The 14942-nt window shown below is 48.0% G+C and overlaps 1 protein-coding gene and 1 non-coding gene across 3 annotated transcripts; one reads left to right on the forward strand and one right to left on the reverse strand.

Moving 5' to 3' along the window:
• Positions 1 to 666: 666 nt before the first annotated feature.
• On the reverse strand, positions 667 to 10840 carry LOC137049798 (polymerase delta-interacting protein 3-like). 2 transcript variants are annotated; one of them, XM_067428490.1, is made up of 10 exons: positions 10715 to 10840; positions 8707 to 8810; positions 8240 to 8622; positions 8070 to 8129; positions 7872 to 7952; positions 7004 to 7189; positions 2803 to 2880; positions 2542 to 2671; positions 2360 to 2426; positions 667 to 1090 (listed from the first exon to the last, which is right to left on the reverse strand). In XM_067428490.1, the coding sequence occupies exons 1-10, from the start codon at positions 10780 to 10782 to the stop codon at positions 850 to 852; spliced, it is 1398 nt and encodes a 465-aa protein (XP_067284591.1). In that variant the 5' UTR covers positions 10783 to 10840; the 3' UTR covers positions 667 to 849. The 2 variants fall into 2 exon arrangements, with proteins under 2 accessions (XP_067284591.1, XP_067284584.1); XM_067428483.1 differs by having other exon boundaries at positions 8240 to 8810.
• A 608-nt stretch (positions 10841 to 11448) lies between these two features.
• Positions 11449 to 11602, forward strand: LOC137057114 (U12 minor spliceosomal RNA). Its single transcript, XR_010900431.1, has one exon. It is a non-coding gene; the product is annotated as a U12 minor spliceosomal RNA (small nuclear RNA).
• The last annotated feature ends 3340 nt before the right edge of the window (positions 11603 to 14942 follow it).

Below are 14942 nucleotides of genomic sequence, written 5' to 3' on the forward strand. Positions count from 1 at the left end.
AGCTGTTACGTTCACTGTTTTAGTGAAAGTAAAATCTATCAAAGGCAAACAACTAATCCTATAATGAGATGAAATATCAAAGATGTTTTTTAAATAAGTTTTCAGGTCGTGTTTTGTTTGTTTCATGCTATAGAAGACAGTTAACTACTATTACACCTTCAATTATACTAACGTCGTCTCATTAAACCTCCTACACGTGTTGTTTCTGAAAGTGTCTTCTTATTTATTTGATTATAAACACAGTGAAGTATTATTCCAGTGTAAAGCAGCTGCTCTCTGTGTGCACATACACCGATATGATTTGAGCGAGTTTGGCCAGATTGTGACGGCTAGACGACTGGGTCAGAGCATCTCCAAAACTGCAGCTCTTGTGGGCTGTTCCCGGTCTGCAGTGGTCAGTATCGTTTTGTTTTACGTCACGTGGATGGCCGTGTGCGTGGCTTACCTGGGGAACACTGGCACCAGGGTGCACAAACAAGCCCGAGTCATCGAGTCACCTCGAATCTTACAGGGCTTAAAGGATCTGCTGCTGACATCTTGGTAGGAGGGTGGTCATAATGTTATGCATGATGGGTGTATAGTAAAAGTGTATATTTTTGGCATCATTCCCCGAGCCTTCAGTGTCACATGACCCTTCAGAAATCATTCTGAGTTACGATCAGTGTGTAACGCGTCACTCATTTATTTCTCAGGAAGATCAAAAGAACAGAGTTTATTTGAAATATAATCTTTACAGTACAAACGTTTGGTGCCGAACACAAGCACGAGCTCCGAGGAAAGGGTAAAAGAACAGCACAGAGAGAGCATGAGCAGATGAGGAACAGAGAGAGTGGAGGAGGAGGAGGAGGCTCAGATCTTAATGCGGAAGGCTGTGGCTCCGCCCCCAGGCTCGCCTCCGCTGGCTCCTCCCCCTCCGCTGGCTCCTCCCCCACTGGCTCCTCCTCCACTGCTCTGGCTGGAGGACTTGAACAGGGCCCTCAGGATGGTCTGCGGATCCACCTCGGCCCCCGCGGGTCTGGAGCCGGAGCCGGAGCGAGACGACGAGTCCTTCAGAGCAGAGACGGCCGCACCCGGGGAGTCACTCAGCCTCCTGCAACGCCACAGAAAACAACGTCAACAACAACAAAAACAACATTAGCAAAAACAACATCAACAACAACAGCAGCAAAAACAATGTCAACAACAACAACAACAACATTATCAACAACAGAAGCAAAAACAACATCAACAACAACAGCAGCAACAACAACGTCAACAACAACATTGTCGTCATCAACATCATCATCGTCAACAAAAACAAGGTCGTCAACAACAATAACAACAACATAGTCAACAACAACATTAACAACAAACACCAACATTAACAACATCGTCAACAACAACAATAACAACCAACATCCCAACAACAGTCATCAACAACCAACTACAACATCGTCAACAACAGCAGCAAAAACAACGTCAACAACAACATTGTCGTCATCAACATCATCATCGTCAACAAAAACAAGGTCGTCAACAACAATAACAACAACATAGTCAACAACAACATCATCAACAACAACAACCAACACCAACATTAACAACATCGTCAACAACAACAATAACAACCAACATCCCAACAACAGTCATCAACAACAATAAAAACAACCAAAATAAACAACATCGTCAACAATAACAACAACATTAACAACCAACATCATTCACAACATCGTCATTAACAACAAACAACAATAACAACAATAACAACAAACAACGTCAACAACAATCAACATCGTCATTAACAACAAACAACAATAACAACAAACAACGTCAACAACAATCAACATCGTCATCAAAAACAATAACAACATTAACAACAACATCGTTCACAACATCGTTAACGACAACAAACATCAACAACGTCGTCAACATCCTCATCAACTATAAAAGGATCAACATCATCGTCCACCTGAGGTGAAATGACGACATGCCGAGGCGAAATACTAAATAATCACAAACTGACGTTATAACATGGAAATTATGAAATACTAAGATATAATCGACATAAAGTGGAAACTGACGAGCTGATATTGTAAAATGACATTAAGTCGCAATTACAACAGTCAAAATTATGATGAAAATTTAAATTGATGGTCAAAATTATAACACAAATGGAGAACTTTTGACAAATGGAAAAATTAAAATGAAGGCACAATGGAAGTAATTTGATAAATCATTTGAAAAGGAGTTGAAATTGAGTCAATACAAAATTATCACATGACACACTGAGTCGAAACTGGCAAAAGATTAAATTATGATCAAAATTATGCCAACCTGGAAATGTGAGTGTGTGTGAGAGAGTGTGTGTGGTGTAACTCACAGGAGGATGGGCTGCTCTGACGTGATCACACTGCCCTGCATGTGCAGGTTACACTTCATCGGCTGACCTGAACACACACACACACACAGTAGTTAGTTTCAGCTGTAGAGCGTCTCTCTCACAGACACAGAAAGACTCACACACACACACACACACACACACACACACACACACACACTCACCGTCCAGGCAGCGGTTGTTGTATTTCCTGTATGCACTGACTGCGTCCTCCTTACGCACGAACACCACCTCGGCCACGCCCACTTTCACCAGCCTCGCCCGCTTGAGCGCGCCGCACACACAGAACAGCTCCTGCACACACAAACACACACACACAGCTGAGATGCTCTGGTCACTCTTCATATGTGTGTGTGTGTGTGTGTGTGTGTGTGTGTGTATGTGTGTGTGTGTGTGTGTGTGTGTGTGTGTAAGCAGAGGCTCACCACTATATCCTCCTCTGTCACGCGCGGGTGAAGGTTGTGGACTGTGATCTTGGTGCCCTCCAGAGGACTGAAGACAGGCTGACAGAGAGAGAGAGGTCATGAGTGTGTGTGTGTGTGTGTCAATCAGAGGACTGAAGACAGGCTGAGAGAGATACAGGTCATGAGTGAGTGTGTGTGTGTGTGTGTGTGTGTGTGTGTGTGTGTGTCAATCAGAGGACTTAAGAAAGGCTGAGAGAGAGAGACAGGTCATATAGCCACCCATCCGCTGGTCCGATTGGCCTGAGAGTGGGCTATGAGTGCCCCAGCATATACTAGTTCCCCTCAAAAAACCCTTCCCGATCAGCCAATGAAATACAGCGGCCATCTTAAGGCGATCGGAGCGAGACTCGAGGAGCCATCTTAAGGCGATCGGGGCGAGACTCGAGGAGCCATCTTAAGGCGATCGGGGCGAGACTCGAGGAGCCATCTTAAGGCGATCGGGGCGAGACTCGAGGAGCCATCTTAAGGCGATCGGGGCGAGACTCGAGGAGCCATCTTAAGGCGATCGGGGCGAGACTCGAGGAGCCATCTTAAGGCGATCGGGGCGAGACTCGAGGAGCCATCTTAAGGCGATCGAGCGAGACTCGAGGAGCCATCTTAAGGGGATCGGAGCGAGACTCGAGGAGCCATCTTAAGGCGATCGGGGCGAGACTCGAGGAGCCATCTTAAGGCGATCGGGGCGAGACTCGAGGAGCCATCTTAAGGCGATCGGGGCGAGACTCGAGGAGCCATCTTAAGGCGATCGGAGCGAGACTCGAGGAGCCATCTTAAGGCGATCGGGGCGAGACTCGAGGAGCCATCTTAAGGCGATCGAGCGAGACTCGAGGAGCCATCTTAAGGGGATCGGAGCGAGACTCGCGGAGCCATCTTAAGGCGATCGGAGCGAGACTCGCGGAGCCATCTTAAGGCGATCGGGGCGAGACTCGAGGAGCCATCTTAAGGCGATCGGGGCGAGACTCGAGGAGCCATCTTAAGGCGATCGGGGCGAGACTCGAGGAGCCATCTTAAGGCGATCGGGGCGAGACTCGAGGAGCCATCTTAAGGCGATCGGGGCGAGACTCGAGGAGCCATCTTAAGGCGATCGGGGCGAGACTCGAGGAGCCATCTTAAGGCGATCGGGGCGAGACTCGAGGAGCCATCTTAAGGCGATCGGAGCGAGACTCGAGGAGCCATCTTAAGGCGATCGGGGCGAGACTCGAGGAGCCATCTTAAGGCGATCGAGCGAGACTCGAGGAGCCATCTTAAGGGGATCGGAGCGAGACTCGCGGAGCCATCTTAAGGCGATCGGAGCGAGACTCGCGGAGCCATCTTAAGGGGATCGGAGCGAGACTCGCGGAGCCATCTTAAGGCGATCGGAGCGAGACTCGAGGAGCCATCTTAAGGCGATCGGGGCGAGACTCGCGGAGCCATCTTAAGGCGATCGGAACGAGACCCGAGGAGCCATCTTAAGGCGATCGGAGCGAGACTCGCGGAGCCATCTTAAGGCGATCGGAACGAGACCCGAGGAGCCATCTTAAGGCGATCGGGGCGAGACCGGAGGAGCCATCTTAAGGCGATCGGAGCGAGACTCGCGGAGCCATCTTAAGGCGATCGGGGCGAGACTCGAGGAGCCATCTTAAGGCGATCGGGGCGAGACTCGAGGAGCCATCTTAAGGCGATCGGGGCGAGACCCGCGGAGCCATCTTAAGGCGATCGGGGCGAGACCCGCGGAGCCATCTTAAGGCGATCGGGGCGAGACCCGCGGAGCCATCTTAAGGCGATCGGGGCGAGACTCGAGGAGCCATCTTAAGGCGATCGGGGCGAGACTCGAGGAGCCATCTTAAGGCGATCGGAGCGAGACTCGAGGAGCCATCTTAAGGCGATCGGAGCGAGACTCGAGGAGCCATCTTAAGGCGATCGGAGCGAGACTCGAGGAGCCATCTTAAGGCGATCGGGGCGAGACTCGAGGAGCCATCTTAAGGCGATCGGGGCGAGACTCGAGGAGCCATCTTAAGGCGATCGGGGCGAGACTCGAGGAGCCATCTTAAGGCCGATCGGAGCGAGACTCGAGGAGCCATCATAAGGCGATCGGAGCGAGACTCGAGGAGCCATCTTAAGGCGATCGGAGCGAGACTCGAGGAGCCATCTTAAGGCGATCGGGGCGAGACTCGAGGAGCCATCTTAAGGCGATCGGGGCGAGACTCGAGGAGCCATCTTAAGGCGATCGGGGCGAGACTCGAGGAGCCATCTTAAGGCGATCGGGGCGAGACTCGAGGAGCCATCTTAAGGCGATCGGGGCGAGACTCGAGGAGCCATCTTAAGGCGATCGGGGCGAGACTCGAGGAGCCATCTTAAGGCGATCGGGAAGAGACTCGAGGAGCCATCTTAAGGCGATCGGGGAGAGACTCGAGGAGCCATCTTAAGGCGATCGGAGCGAGACTCGAGGAGCCATCTTAAGGCGATCGGAGCGAGACTCGCGGAGTCATCTTAAGGCGATCGGGGCGAGACTCGAGGAGCCATCTTAAGGCGATCGGGGCGAGACTCGAGGAGTCATCTTAAGGAGATCGGAGCGAGACTCGAGGAGCCATCTTAAGGCGATCGGAGCGAGACTCGAGGAGCCATCTTAAGGCGATCGGGGCGAGACTCGCGGAGCCATCTTAAGGCGATGGGGGCGAGACTCGAGGAGCCATCTTAAGGCGATCAGAGCGAGACTCGAGGAGCCATCTTAAGGCGATCGGGGAGAGACTCGAGGAGCCATCTTAAGGCGATCGGGGAGAGACTCGAGGAGCCATCTTAAGGCGATCGGGGAGAGACTCGAGGAGCCATCTTAAGGCGATCGGGGAGAGACTCGAGGAGCCATCTTAAGGCGATCGGGGAGAGACTCGAGGAGCCATCTTAAGGCGATCGGGGAGAGACTCGAGGAGCCATCTTAAGGCGATCGGAGCGAGACTCGAGGAGCCATCTTAAGGCGATCGGAGCGAGACTCGAGGAGCCATCTTAAGGCGATCGGGGCGAGACTCGAGGAGCCATCTTAAGGCGATCGGGGCGAGACTCGAGGAGTCATCTTAAGGCGATCGGAGCGAGACTCGAGGAGCCATCTTAAGGCGATCGGAGCGAGACTCGAGGAGCCATCTTAAGGCGATCGGGGCGAGACTCGCGGAGCCATCTTAAGGCGATGGGGGCGAGACTCGAGGAGCCATCTTAAGGCGATCAGAGCGAGACTCGAGGAGCCATCTTAAGGCGATCGGGGAGAGACTCGAGGAGCCATCTTAAGGCGATCGGAGCGAGACTCGAGGAGCCATCTTAAGGCGATCGGAGCGAGACTCGAGGAGCCATCTTAAGGCGATCCGAGCGAGACTCGCGGAGCCATCTTAAGGCGATCGGGGCGAGACTCGAGGAGCCATCTTAAGGCGATCGGAGCGAGACTCGAGGAGCCATCTTAAGGCGATCGGGGAGAGACTCGAGGAGCCATCTTAAGGCGATCGGGGAGAGACTCGAGGAGCCATCTTAAGGCGATCGGGGAGAGACTCGAGGAGCCATCTTAAGGCGATCGGGGAGAGACTCGAGGAGCCATCTTAAGGCGATCGGGGAGAGACTCGAGGAGCCATCTTAAGGCGATCGGGGAGAGACTCGAGGAGCCATCTTAAGGCGATCGGAGCGAGACTCGAGGAGCCATCTTAAGGCGATCGGAACGAGACTCGCGGAGCCATCTTAAGGCGACCGGGCGAGACTCGAGGAGCCATCTTAAGGCGATCGGGCGAGACTCGAGGAGCCATCTTAAGGCGATCGGAGCGAGACTCGAGGAGCCATCTTAAGGCGATCGGAGCGAGACTGACTCGTGGCTCTACAGGCCTGAGGGAAATACGGCAGAAATCACCACCAGGGGGTGCTGTCACACTTCTCTACCACGGACAGGAGTGTGTGTCGCATGATTTTTCGGCCACATGCTTCATAGCACAGGTATAACTCCTCATGCTTCGCCTCTGAGCCCGCCGCTGTCCATCGACTCGCTCGTTAATATCACAGATTATCTAAAAATACCTACTGTGGAGAACTAGCCTGAGGCTTTTGGCTCAATGGGACACATTCTCGGGACTCTCTAGGCCAATAGTTAACAAAAAAACCTTGATATTATTCACACTGGAGTGTGTGTGTGTGTGTGTGTGTGTGTGTGTGTACCTACCTGTGGGGGCGTGTGTGTTTGTCTGCTGGCGTCTCCACCCGCCTGTTGCGTGCCAACGGTTGTCCTGGAAACAGGAGGCAGGGTCTGTATGGGGGGGCGGGCCGTCGCCACGGGGACGGATGGAGGCGTGTACGAGTCGTTCTTCACCACCTTAGTGATGGGAGTCGAGAGAGAGACAGGCACAGGCTGCAGACAGAGAGAGAGAGAGAGAGAGTTAGTGTGTATGTGTGTGTGAGGAGAGGGAGTTAGAATTTACAATGAATGTAAATTTCAAGAATTTGTAAAATGTAATTTACTAGACTACAATTCCTGAAGAAATTGTGAGTGGTGCTTGCCGTGGCAAAACTCGGGCCTGTTGCTAAGGTGTGTTGAGGCGGTTGCTAAGGTATTCTGGTTGGTTAGTAGGTGGTTGCTAGGGTGTTCTGCGTCGTTGCTAGGGCATTCCACATTAGTAAATTTCACTAAATTCCAACAACTAGAACCAAATTTTATGGCATTACCAAATTCAGAAAAAACAACTCATATTCTATCCTGATTGCAACCGCAGCCAATCGTGTGCCAGCCTGCCACAAACAGAGTCAGCCAGTGGACACAACTAAAGTCAGAGCATCCTCAGCTCGTCTGGATGTGTACAAACCGATAAAACTGCTTTTTAATTATTATCTAATTAGTTATTTTTAATTGTCTTAATTGTTTTCTTGATTATAAAATGTGTACATGTATATTTACTGATTGATTTATTGATTTTATTTTTATTTTCATTGCTTATGTGATCGCCAATGCTTTGGCAATACTGTACAAGTCATGCCAATAAAGCTGCCAATAAGAAGTGTGTGTGTGTGTGTGTGTGTGTGTGTGTGTGTCTCACCCGTGTCTGCAGGCTGTTGGCTGTGGTGAACTTCATCTGTTTGTTAGGCATCATTCGATCATCATCATCAGCAGACAAACCCTGCAGAGAGAGAGAGTGTGTGTTAGTTTGTGTTCTCTTTCATTACACTGGTGTGTGTGTCGGTGTGTGTATGTTAGTGCGTGTTCTCCTTCATAATACTAGTGTGTGTCCACTGACCGGAGCTGTTCTGCTGGGAACATTGATGCGGATCCCGCTGGTCATTCCCACAGGCCTCTGCTGCAAATGCAAACACACACACACACACACACACACACACACACACAAAATCAACATCTGAGTCACGCTGCAGGTCACATGATCATCACGCTCGTCTGTCATTGGCTCACCTGGATGGTTTTGGTGATCTTCAGAGACGTGTCCATCTGATTGGACGACGTAGGGACGCTCCTCTTCAAGCTCAGCCTATCACGTGCGTCGACTACCTTGGTGATCCCGCCTCCTGGCTGCATGGCCACGCCCCCTCTGGTGATCCCGCCTCCTGGCTGCATGGCCACGCCCCCTCTGGTGTTGTGGAATTGTATGTGTGGGATCCCAGCGGCCGCGGGTTTGCTGGGCGAGGGCGGGACGGACGCCACGGCAACCGGCTGCTGTTTGCGTGAGTTTATGGTCTGGCGTGCGTCCAGCACCGCCCCACCCCCCCCTCGGCCGCGGATGCGGAACCGCGCGTCCTTCTGCGCTAGCTTCTCCCGCGCATCCTTCACCTGAAACGCTGGAAGGAGACACGCGTTAGGACACACACACACACACACACACACACACACACACACACACACTCGCACACACACACACTCACCTCCTGTAGCTCCGCCCAGCCTCTGTCGGACATCGCTGCTGCCGATCTTCTGACGGGCGTCGAAGGCCCTGCCCACTGACCCCGCCCCTCGGCCATATACGGGCCTGTGGGCGGGACAAACAATACCAGTTAAAGGACTGATGAATTAAGACATCAACTTTCCCCTGAGCTTGTGATATAAGGTCATGGTTTATAAGAATATCCTCTAAGTTTCAGAGCTGAAACTTCCTTATAGGGCTGTGCGATATTGAAGAAAAGTGCGATATGCGATACGATATTGCTATAAGTGTGTAAAACCTATTTAAAATTATATTGGTTATACATCTGGGGCCTGTTCTTCATACGCCGCTAACTCTTAACACTAATGACTCTTTAGCTAAAAACACTTAGTTCTTTCAAAAATATATGTGCTCATGAAAGTATATTTACTTCTATCAAGTAATACAGTACTCGTAAGTTTATAATATGCTGTTGAAAACACATACGGGTGAGGGGTTCGAGTGCCGGCCGCCATGTTGCTCCTCCATCTTGAAAGTACAGTAGCCACAGAGGGACATACCCGTAAACTCAAGCTTCGCCTTTCGCGTTTTAACACTCAGCCACCGTAGGAGTTAAACCGAAATCAGAATTCAGAGGAGCAGAAACTATTATCCACTGGATGGTCATAAACCTTTACACCACTAGATGGGGAATATCACACAGGGGAGCTTTAATTAATACTTTCATTCCGTTGTCTTGACGCCGGCCAATCGCTGCTGATCGTGGTTTGGAGTATCGATCATCTGCCCTCTTCAGGGAACGCAGGCACGAGCAGTGAGCTCAGATAACTTCATCCAGATATTTTAATCCAATCCGCAAATTCGTTTGAAGAACCAAATTAGCCAGAGTTCAGTTATTAGGATTAAAGATCTGGGATCTGTCAAATCATCTCGGATGTGTTAAACGAGGTACGAAGAACGGGCCCCTGATCTGGAGCTGAAGCTCATTAAATATGCGAACCTTATCCAATCCCAGCCGTGGGCGTTAACTTCCAAATCTCCAGAGGGATGGGCGATACCACTCATTTTGTTTTCGGTACGATACCGATACTTTCCAGGCCAGTTTCAGCGATATCGATACGGACACTTTTAAACTGAAAATTATAATTATTATAGTTATTTAATGGGTAAAGATATTTTCCTAAGTGATGGGACGATCCACCCATACAATACATCCTTTTTATTCTGATAGTGTATGATTTATATTGACATTACAGAATAGAACATGATCATTATCAACGTTTAACATTAAATGTGAAGAGTGCACTATGTAGGCTACAATTTCTAATTGTTTATTGTGAATTAACTCAAACACATTATGTTTTTCTGTATTCTGAGCGTCAAAGCCAGTGTAGAAAACAGCCTTTACTGATTAGTTATGATGTTTTTGAATGTAAACACCACACAAACGTCATTAGTTCACCTCAGACAACAGTATAACAAAAGCCAGTTCATGACACCTTTAACAGGGGTTTCTTGCTCTTGTGTGATTATAATATCAGTCAGAATCAGGTGCAACAATGTTTACGTGCTTTCATTAAGATACATTTTAATCGTGCGTTACATTTATGCACGTTACTGGTTAGTGTTACTTCGATCGACGGATATTGGCCGATACATCGATCAATCATTGAAGGAACGGGTGTGTCGTGTAAACAGCGGCGTTCGGCGCTCTACAGTAACGCTTGTAGTGTGATATAACGCGTACGCGATATTAAAAAAGATATTAATCGGATGTACGCGGTTTGTTTGTAAAAAAAGATCTAGAAAAACGCGCTGGACGCCATGAGCCACGCGCGCCAGCCAATCAGAAAGCGGGAGCGGCCGTGTTAACCAATGAGCGGCGGGGGAAGGCGGGACATCTCGCTCACTAAGAGCCTAACACGACTGCGTTTATATTACAAAAACTACACGGCTAAACCGCCGCGGCGCGTTATATTATCGCGGATTAAAGTGTTAAATAGGTTTACCTCTTACTGACTCCCCGAGCGTTCGCACTGCGGCGACGAATCATTTCATCCAGAGAGAGATCCGCCATATCTACCTTTGCTAAAGGATTCCGAGTAGACGCCAGTGCGCATGCGCGTTACGTACAGACATATGGGCGGGACTAAGCGTTGCGTGACGGGCCGCAGTAAGGGTCAAAACGCGCGCGTGAAACACGGAAGTTTGCCACTGTTTTCACAATATAATAGAGTAAAACTATTCCATTTATATACACACAATTAAAAATAAAATAATAAAAGGCCTTGGGTTTTTTCTTTTATTTTCCTGTTTTTTTTCTTTCTTTTTTTTTTTTTTTTTACAATAGCATATTAAATAAAAGTACTAGTAATTTTAACATCACATTAAAATAGAGATTTCTGCTTGATTAATAAAATAGCCCCACATAATGATGTTTCTAATATTACACGCGAATGTAGCGAAAAATCACGAGAAAACAAGTGGAACAGTTAATAGGAACAGCGAAGCGCCGTGACGTCACCCGCGATCCCACAATGCACCGCGCGAACCTCATTCTCACTTTAAATTTAGCTTTTTTACCACTACACGCTTAATAACCGAACGCTAATCTTTACAGAAGTGTATTATCTAGTGATATCTAGCACATCTCCCGCCTGAGCCCGCGCACTCGCGTTCCCTCACCGTCTCTGTACTCAGCGGCGCGCGGGAACGGGAGCGCGAGCGCGCCTCCGGTCAGGTTATGCCTTAAACTGATGAGTAAGGAAAATAACGACGCGGGGTGACGCCCGTGTCCTCGCTCAAACTCGCGAGAGGAATTTTTGAACGGGTACAGGTCCGCCCGCTGCGGTGACTCGCTTACTTCGCGAGATGCCCGCGGGACCAGGATCTGCCCCGAAACCCCATAACGAGTATAAAGAGAGAACCAATGATCGATAATAATCAACCTCTCCCTCAGAGAGTCGGTATGGGGAGGATAGATGATCAGTACTGAGCGTTTGCTGATCGATAATGAGGAGTTGAGGGACTGCGACTCCGCGGAGGGACACAAGATGGCGCCCGTTCTTCCTGCTCAGGCTTATGTCAGATCGCATCTTGAGGAGATATTAAAATCTGTCCCAGCCACTGCTGCTCTATAACAAGAGTTCATTACTGAACCAGGGGCGATAATCATTTAAAATAATAATATATATAACAGTTTATTTGAAAATAATATTTTAATGTTGTGTAGAATTTGCGTATAATACTATAGACACCAATAATCCGCAAATTTGTTTGAACAAGAACCAAGTTAGCCAGAGATCAGTTATCAGGATCTGGGATCAGTCAAATCATCTCAGATGTGTTTAGCGAGGTACGAAGAACGGGCACTCATCGTTTCATAATATCAACACAAAATAATTAGCCTTCATAGAAATAAGTAAATGATTAAACTACTAAATAAATACATATATCGACCAACTCCCAGCCTACAGGGAACATGTTATAACTTGATGAAACACGCTGGTGTAAATCATGCTAAGCTACATAGATAACAACAGTTGAATCATTTAGCATTAGCAGTTTGATCAAACCCAGTACACGTTCCCCTAACGTTCCCATATGGTTCCCGTTTGGTTATTTTTGTGGCGAACCAAATAAACACATTCTGGGAACGTTCTCTATTGGTTTTGTTTTTGTAACCTTAAAAGAGAACCTTCCCCGAATATTCTGTTATTTTTTAGATTTAATTTTGTATAATATATATATATATATATATATATATATATATATATATATATATATATATATATATATATATATATATATATATATATATGCTGGGGTATTTGTATATTCCGTTGCTGCACTTCTCCAGCGCGCACTTTATTCCGTCTTCTGCAGAAAGACACACACTCACGTTATTTAAATATTAACGGTAATTTAGTTTTTACCGACTGACTGACAGTAGTTTATCGATCTTTATTGAATAATGAGTTATAGTGAATAAATATACGAGTGTAAATAGTTCCGAGAGATTGGACACATAATCGAAGACTACATGATGTTAACCGAGAAATTCTGGTTTACTGACCAAAACAGAGAAGTTGGCTACAGGCCTACAAGTTACGAAAGGTACATTAATGCATTACATTCAATCTTATTTAATCCGCCGTATGAAGGTTTATGTGCTTGAAATATTTATATTGATTAAACAAGTTCAACACAAGGCATGGTCCATGACGTCCACTGATCCGTCTTCCATGGCGTTTAAACAAAACGGGACGCGAATGCTGGCCGATTACGTACAGCAGGGTAAATGATCGGAGAAAAGAGGTTAGGGGAACGTTCTGGGAATGTTCTGGGAATGTTCTAGGAATGTTCTGGGAATGTTCTGGGAACGTTCTGGGAATGTTCTGGGAACGTTCTGGGAATGTTCTGGGAATGTTCTGGGAACGTTCTGGGAATGTTCTGGGAACGTTCTGGGAATGTTCTGGGAACGTTCTGGGAATGTTCTGGGAATGCTCTGGGAACGTTCTGGGAACGTTCTCCAAACCAACAGTCAACGTTCTATTTACGTAAAGAAAACGTTCCTGGCTAACCAATAGAGAACGTTAGGACGTCTGTCCTGGGAACGTTCTGGGAACTAGAAACTAACGCTCCCAGAACGTTCTGGGAACCAAAAATTGTTATCTGGGAATGTTTGATTAAATTGCTGACACTGATTGAAAATGTAAAATTGTTTAAAATCGAGATAGTCCTAGCTAACACACACACTCAAATGGATGTTGGGCCTTGTTTATATTTTTAAAATTTAGGCTATTTTATATATATTATATTATCAATTATATAAAGTTAAATATTAGTGAAATAATAGTTGCTAGGCAACGTGGGGGAGAGGACGCTGGCGTTGTCTGTTCGCCGCTTCTCCACCCACAACAAATCATGTTAATGTACTATTAGATTTACATTTTATTTTATGTCCTTATGTTTGTGACTAGTCTAACAGTCAGAGCTACAATTGGGACTGTTGCTGATTGCTGGCAGCCACTGAGAGGTCGTTGTTCGTCGTTTCGCCGTTTTCAACCGCTTCTCTAATGTTTACGTTTGAATTGCTGCGGTTGGTTGGTTCTGGTTTGGAGGACATTTGATGTTTCTCGCCGCGGGTGCTCACTGGTGGTCTCCCTTGGGCTTGGGCTGCATGGTGGCTGAAGTTTGCACCGGGCTAGCGTCATCCGGGCCATCGTCATCGGCGTCCGGCATGATGTTGGGATGTTCTGCTTCTCGGCTGCGCCGCTGTTCCGTCCTGCATTGCGGCCGTGGAGCGGCTTGGACATCTGCGCCGGCCCCGGTGTGTCCACAGAAGTGCCCGGAGGAATGTTCTGCCTCTTGCATGGTGCTGCAGCGATCCCCATCGTTTGAATCATCATGAAGAAGACCCATCATCTGGTCTTCAGCTGTCATGCCTCGGCGATGTCATCGGGACACACTGCCGCTGGGAGAAATCTGAAACATGGAGTAGACCACAGTGTGCTGCGGAGCTAACAGAGACTTCCACCATCAGCTGTTTTCTGTTCACCATCAGCTCTGTTTTCTGTTCACCATCAGCTGTTTTCTGTCCACCATCAGCTCTGTTTCTGTTCACCATCAGCTGTTTTCTGTTCACCATCAGCTCTGTTTCTGTTCACCATCAGCTCTTTTTTTTGTCCACCATCAGCTCTGTTTCTGTTCACCATCAGCTCTGTTTCTGTTCACCATCAGCTCTGTTTTTTGTCCACCATCAGCTCTGTTTCTGTTCACCATCAGCTCTGTTTCTGTTCACCATCAGCTCTGTTTCTGTTCACCATCAGCTCTGTTTCTGTTCACCATCAGCTCTGTTTCTGTTCACCATCAGCTCTGTTTCTGTCCACCATCAGCTCTGTTTCTGTTCACCGTCAGCTCTGTTTCTGTTCACCATCAGCTCTGTTTCTGTTCACCATCAGCTCTGTTTCTGTTCACCATCAGCTCTGTTTCTGTTCACCATCAGCTCTGTTTCTGTTCACCATCAGCTGTTTTCTGTTCACCATCAGCTCTGTTTCTGTTCACCATCAGCTCTGTTTCTGTTCACCATCGGCTCTGTTTCTGTTCACCATCAGCTCTGTTTTCTGTCCACCATCAGCTCTGTTTCTGTTCACCATCAGCTCTGTTTCTGTTCACCATCAGCTCTGTTTCTGTTCACCATCAGCTCTGTTTTCTGTCCACCATCAGCTCTGTTTC

The sequence above is a fragment of the Pseudorasbora parva genome, chromosome 2 (assembly GCF_024679245.1).
Source record: "Pseudorasbora parva isolate DD20220531a chromosome 2, ASM2467924v1, whole genome shotgun sequence".
Classification (NCBI taxonomy): domain Eukaryota; kingdom Metazoa; phylum Chordata; class Actinopteri; order Cypriniformes; family Gobionidae; genus Pseudorasbora; species Pseudorasbora parva.

Bases quoted from the DNA above. Each gene is read 5' to 3' on its own strand.
- LOC137049798 (XM_067428483.1), bottom strand. From the start codon at position 10,782: ATGGCGGATCTCTCTCTGGATGAAATGATTCGTCGCCGCAGTGCGAAC. The intron at 2,881-7,003 runs GTAGGTACACAC...TCTCTCTGTCAG, and splicing joins AAACACACACGCCCCCACAG to CCTGTCTTCAGTCCTCTGGA. The intron at 2,427-2,541 runs GTGAGTGTGTGT...GTGTGTGTTCAG, and splicing joins CAACAACCGCTGCCTGGACG to GTCAGCCGATGAAGTGTAAC.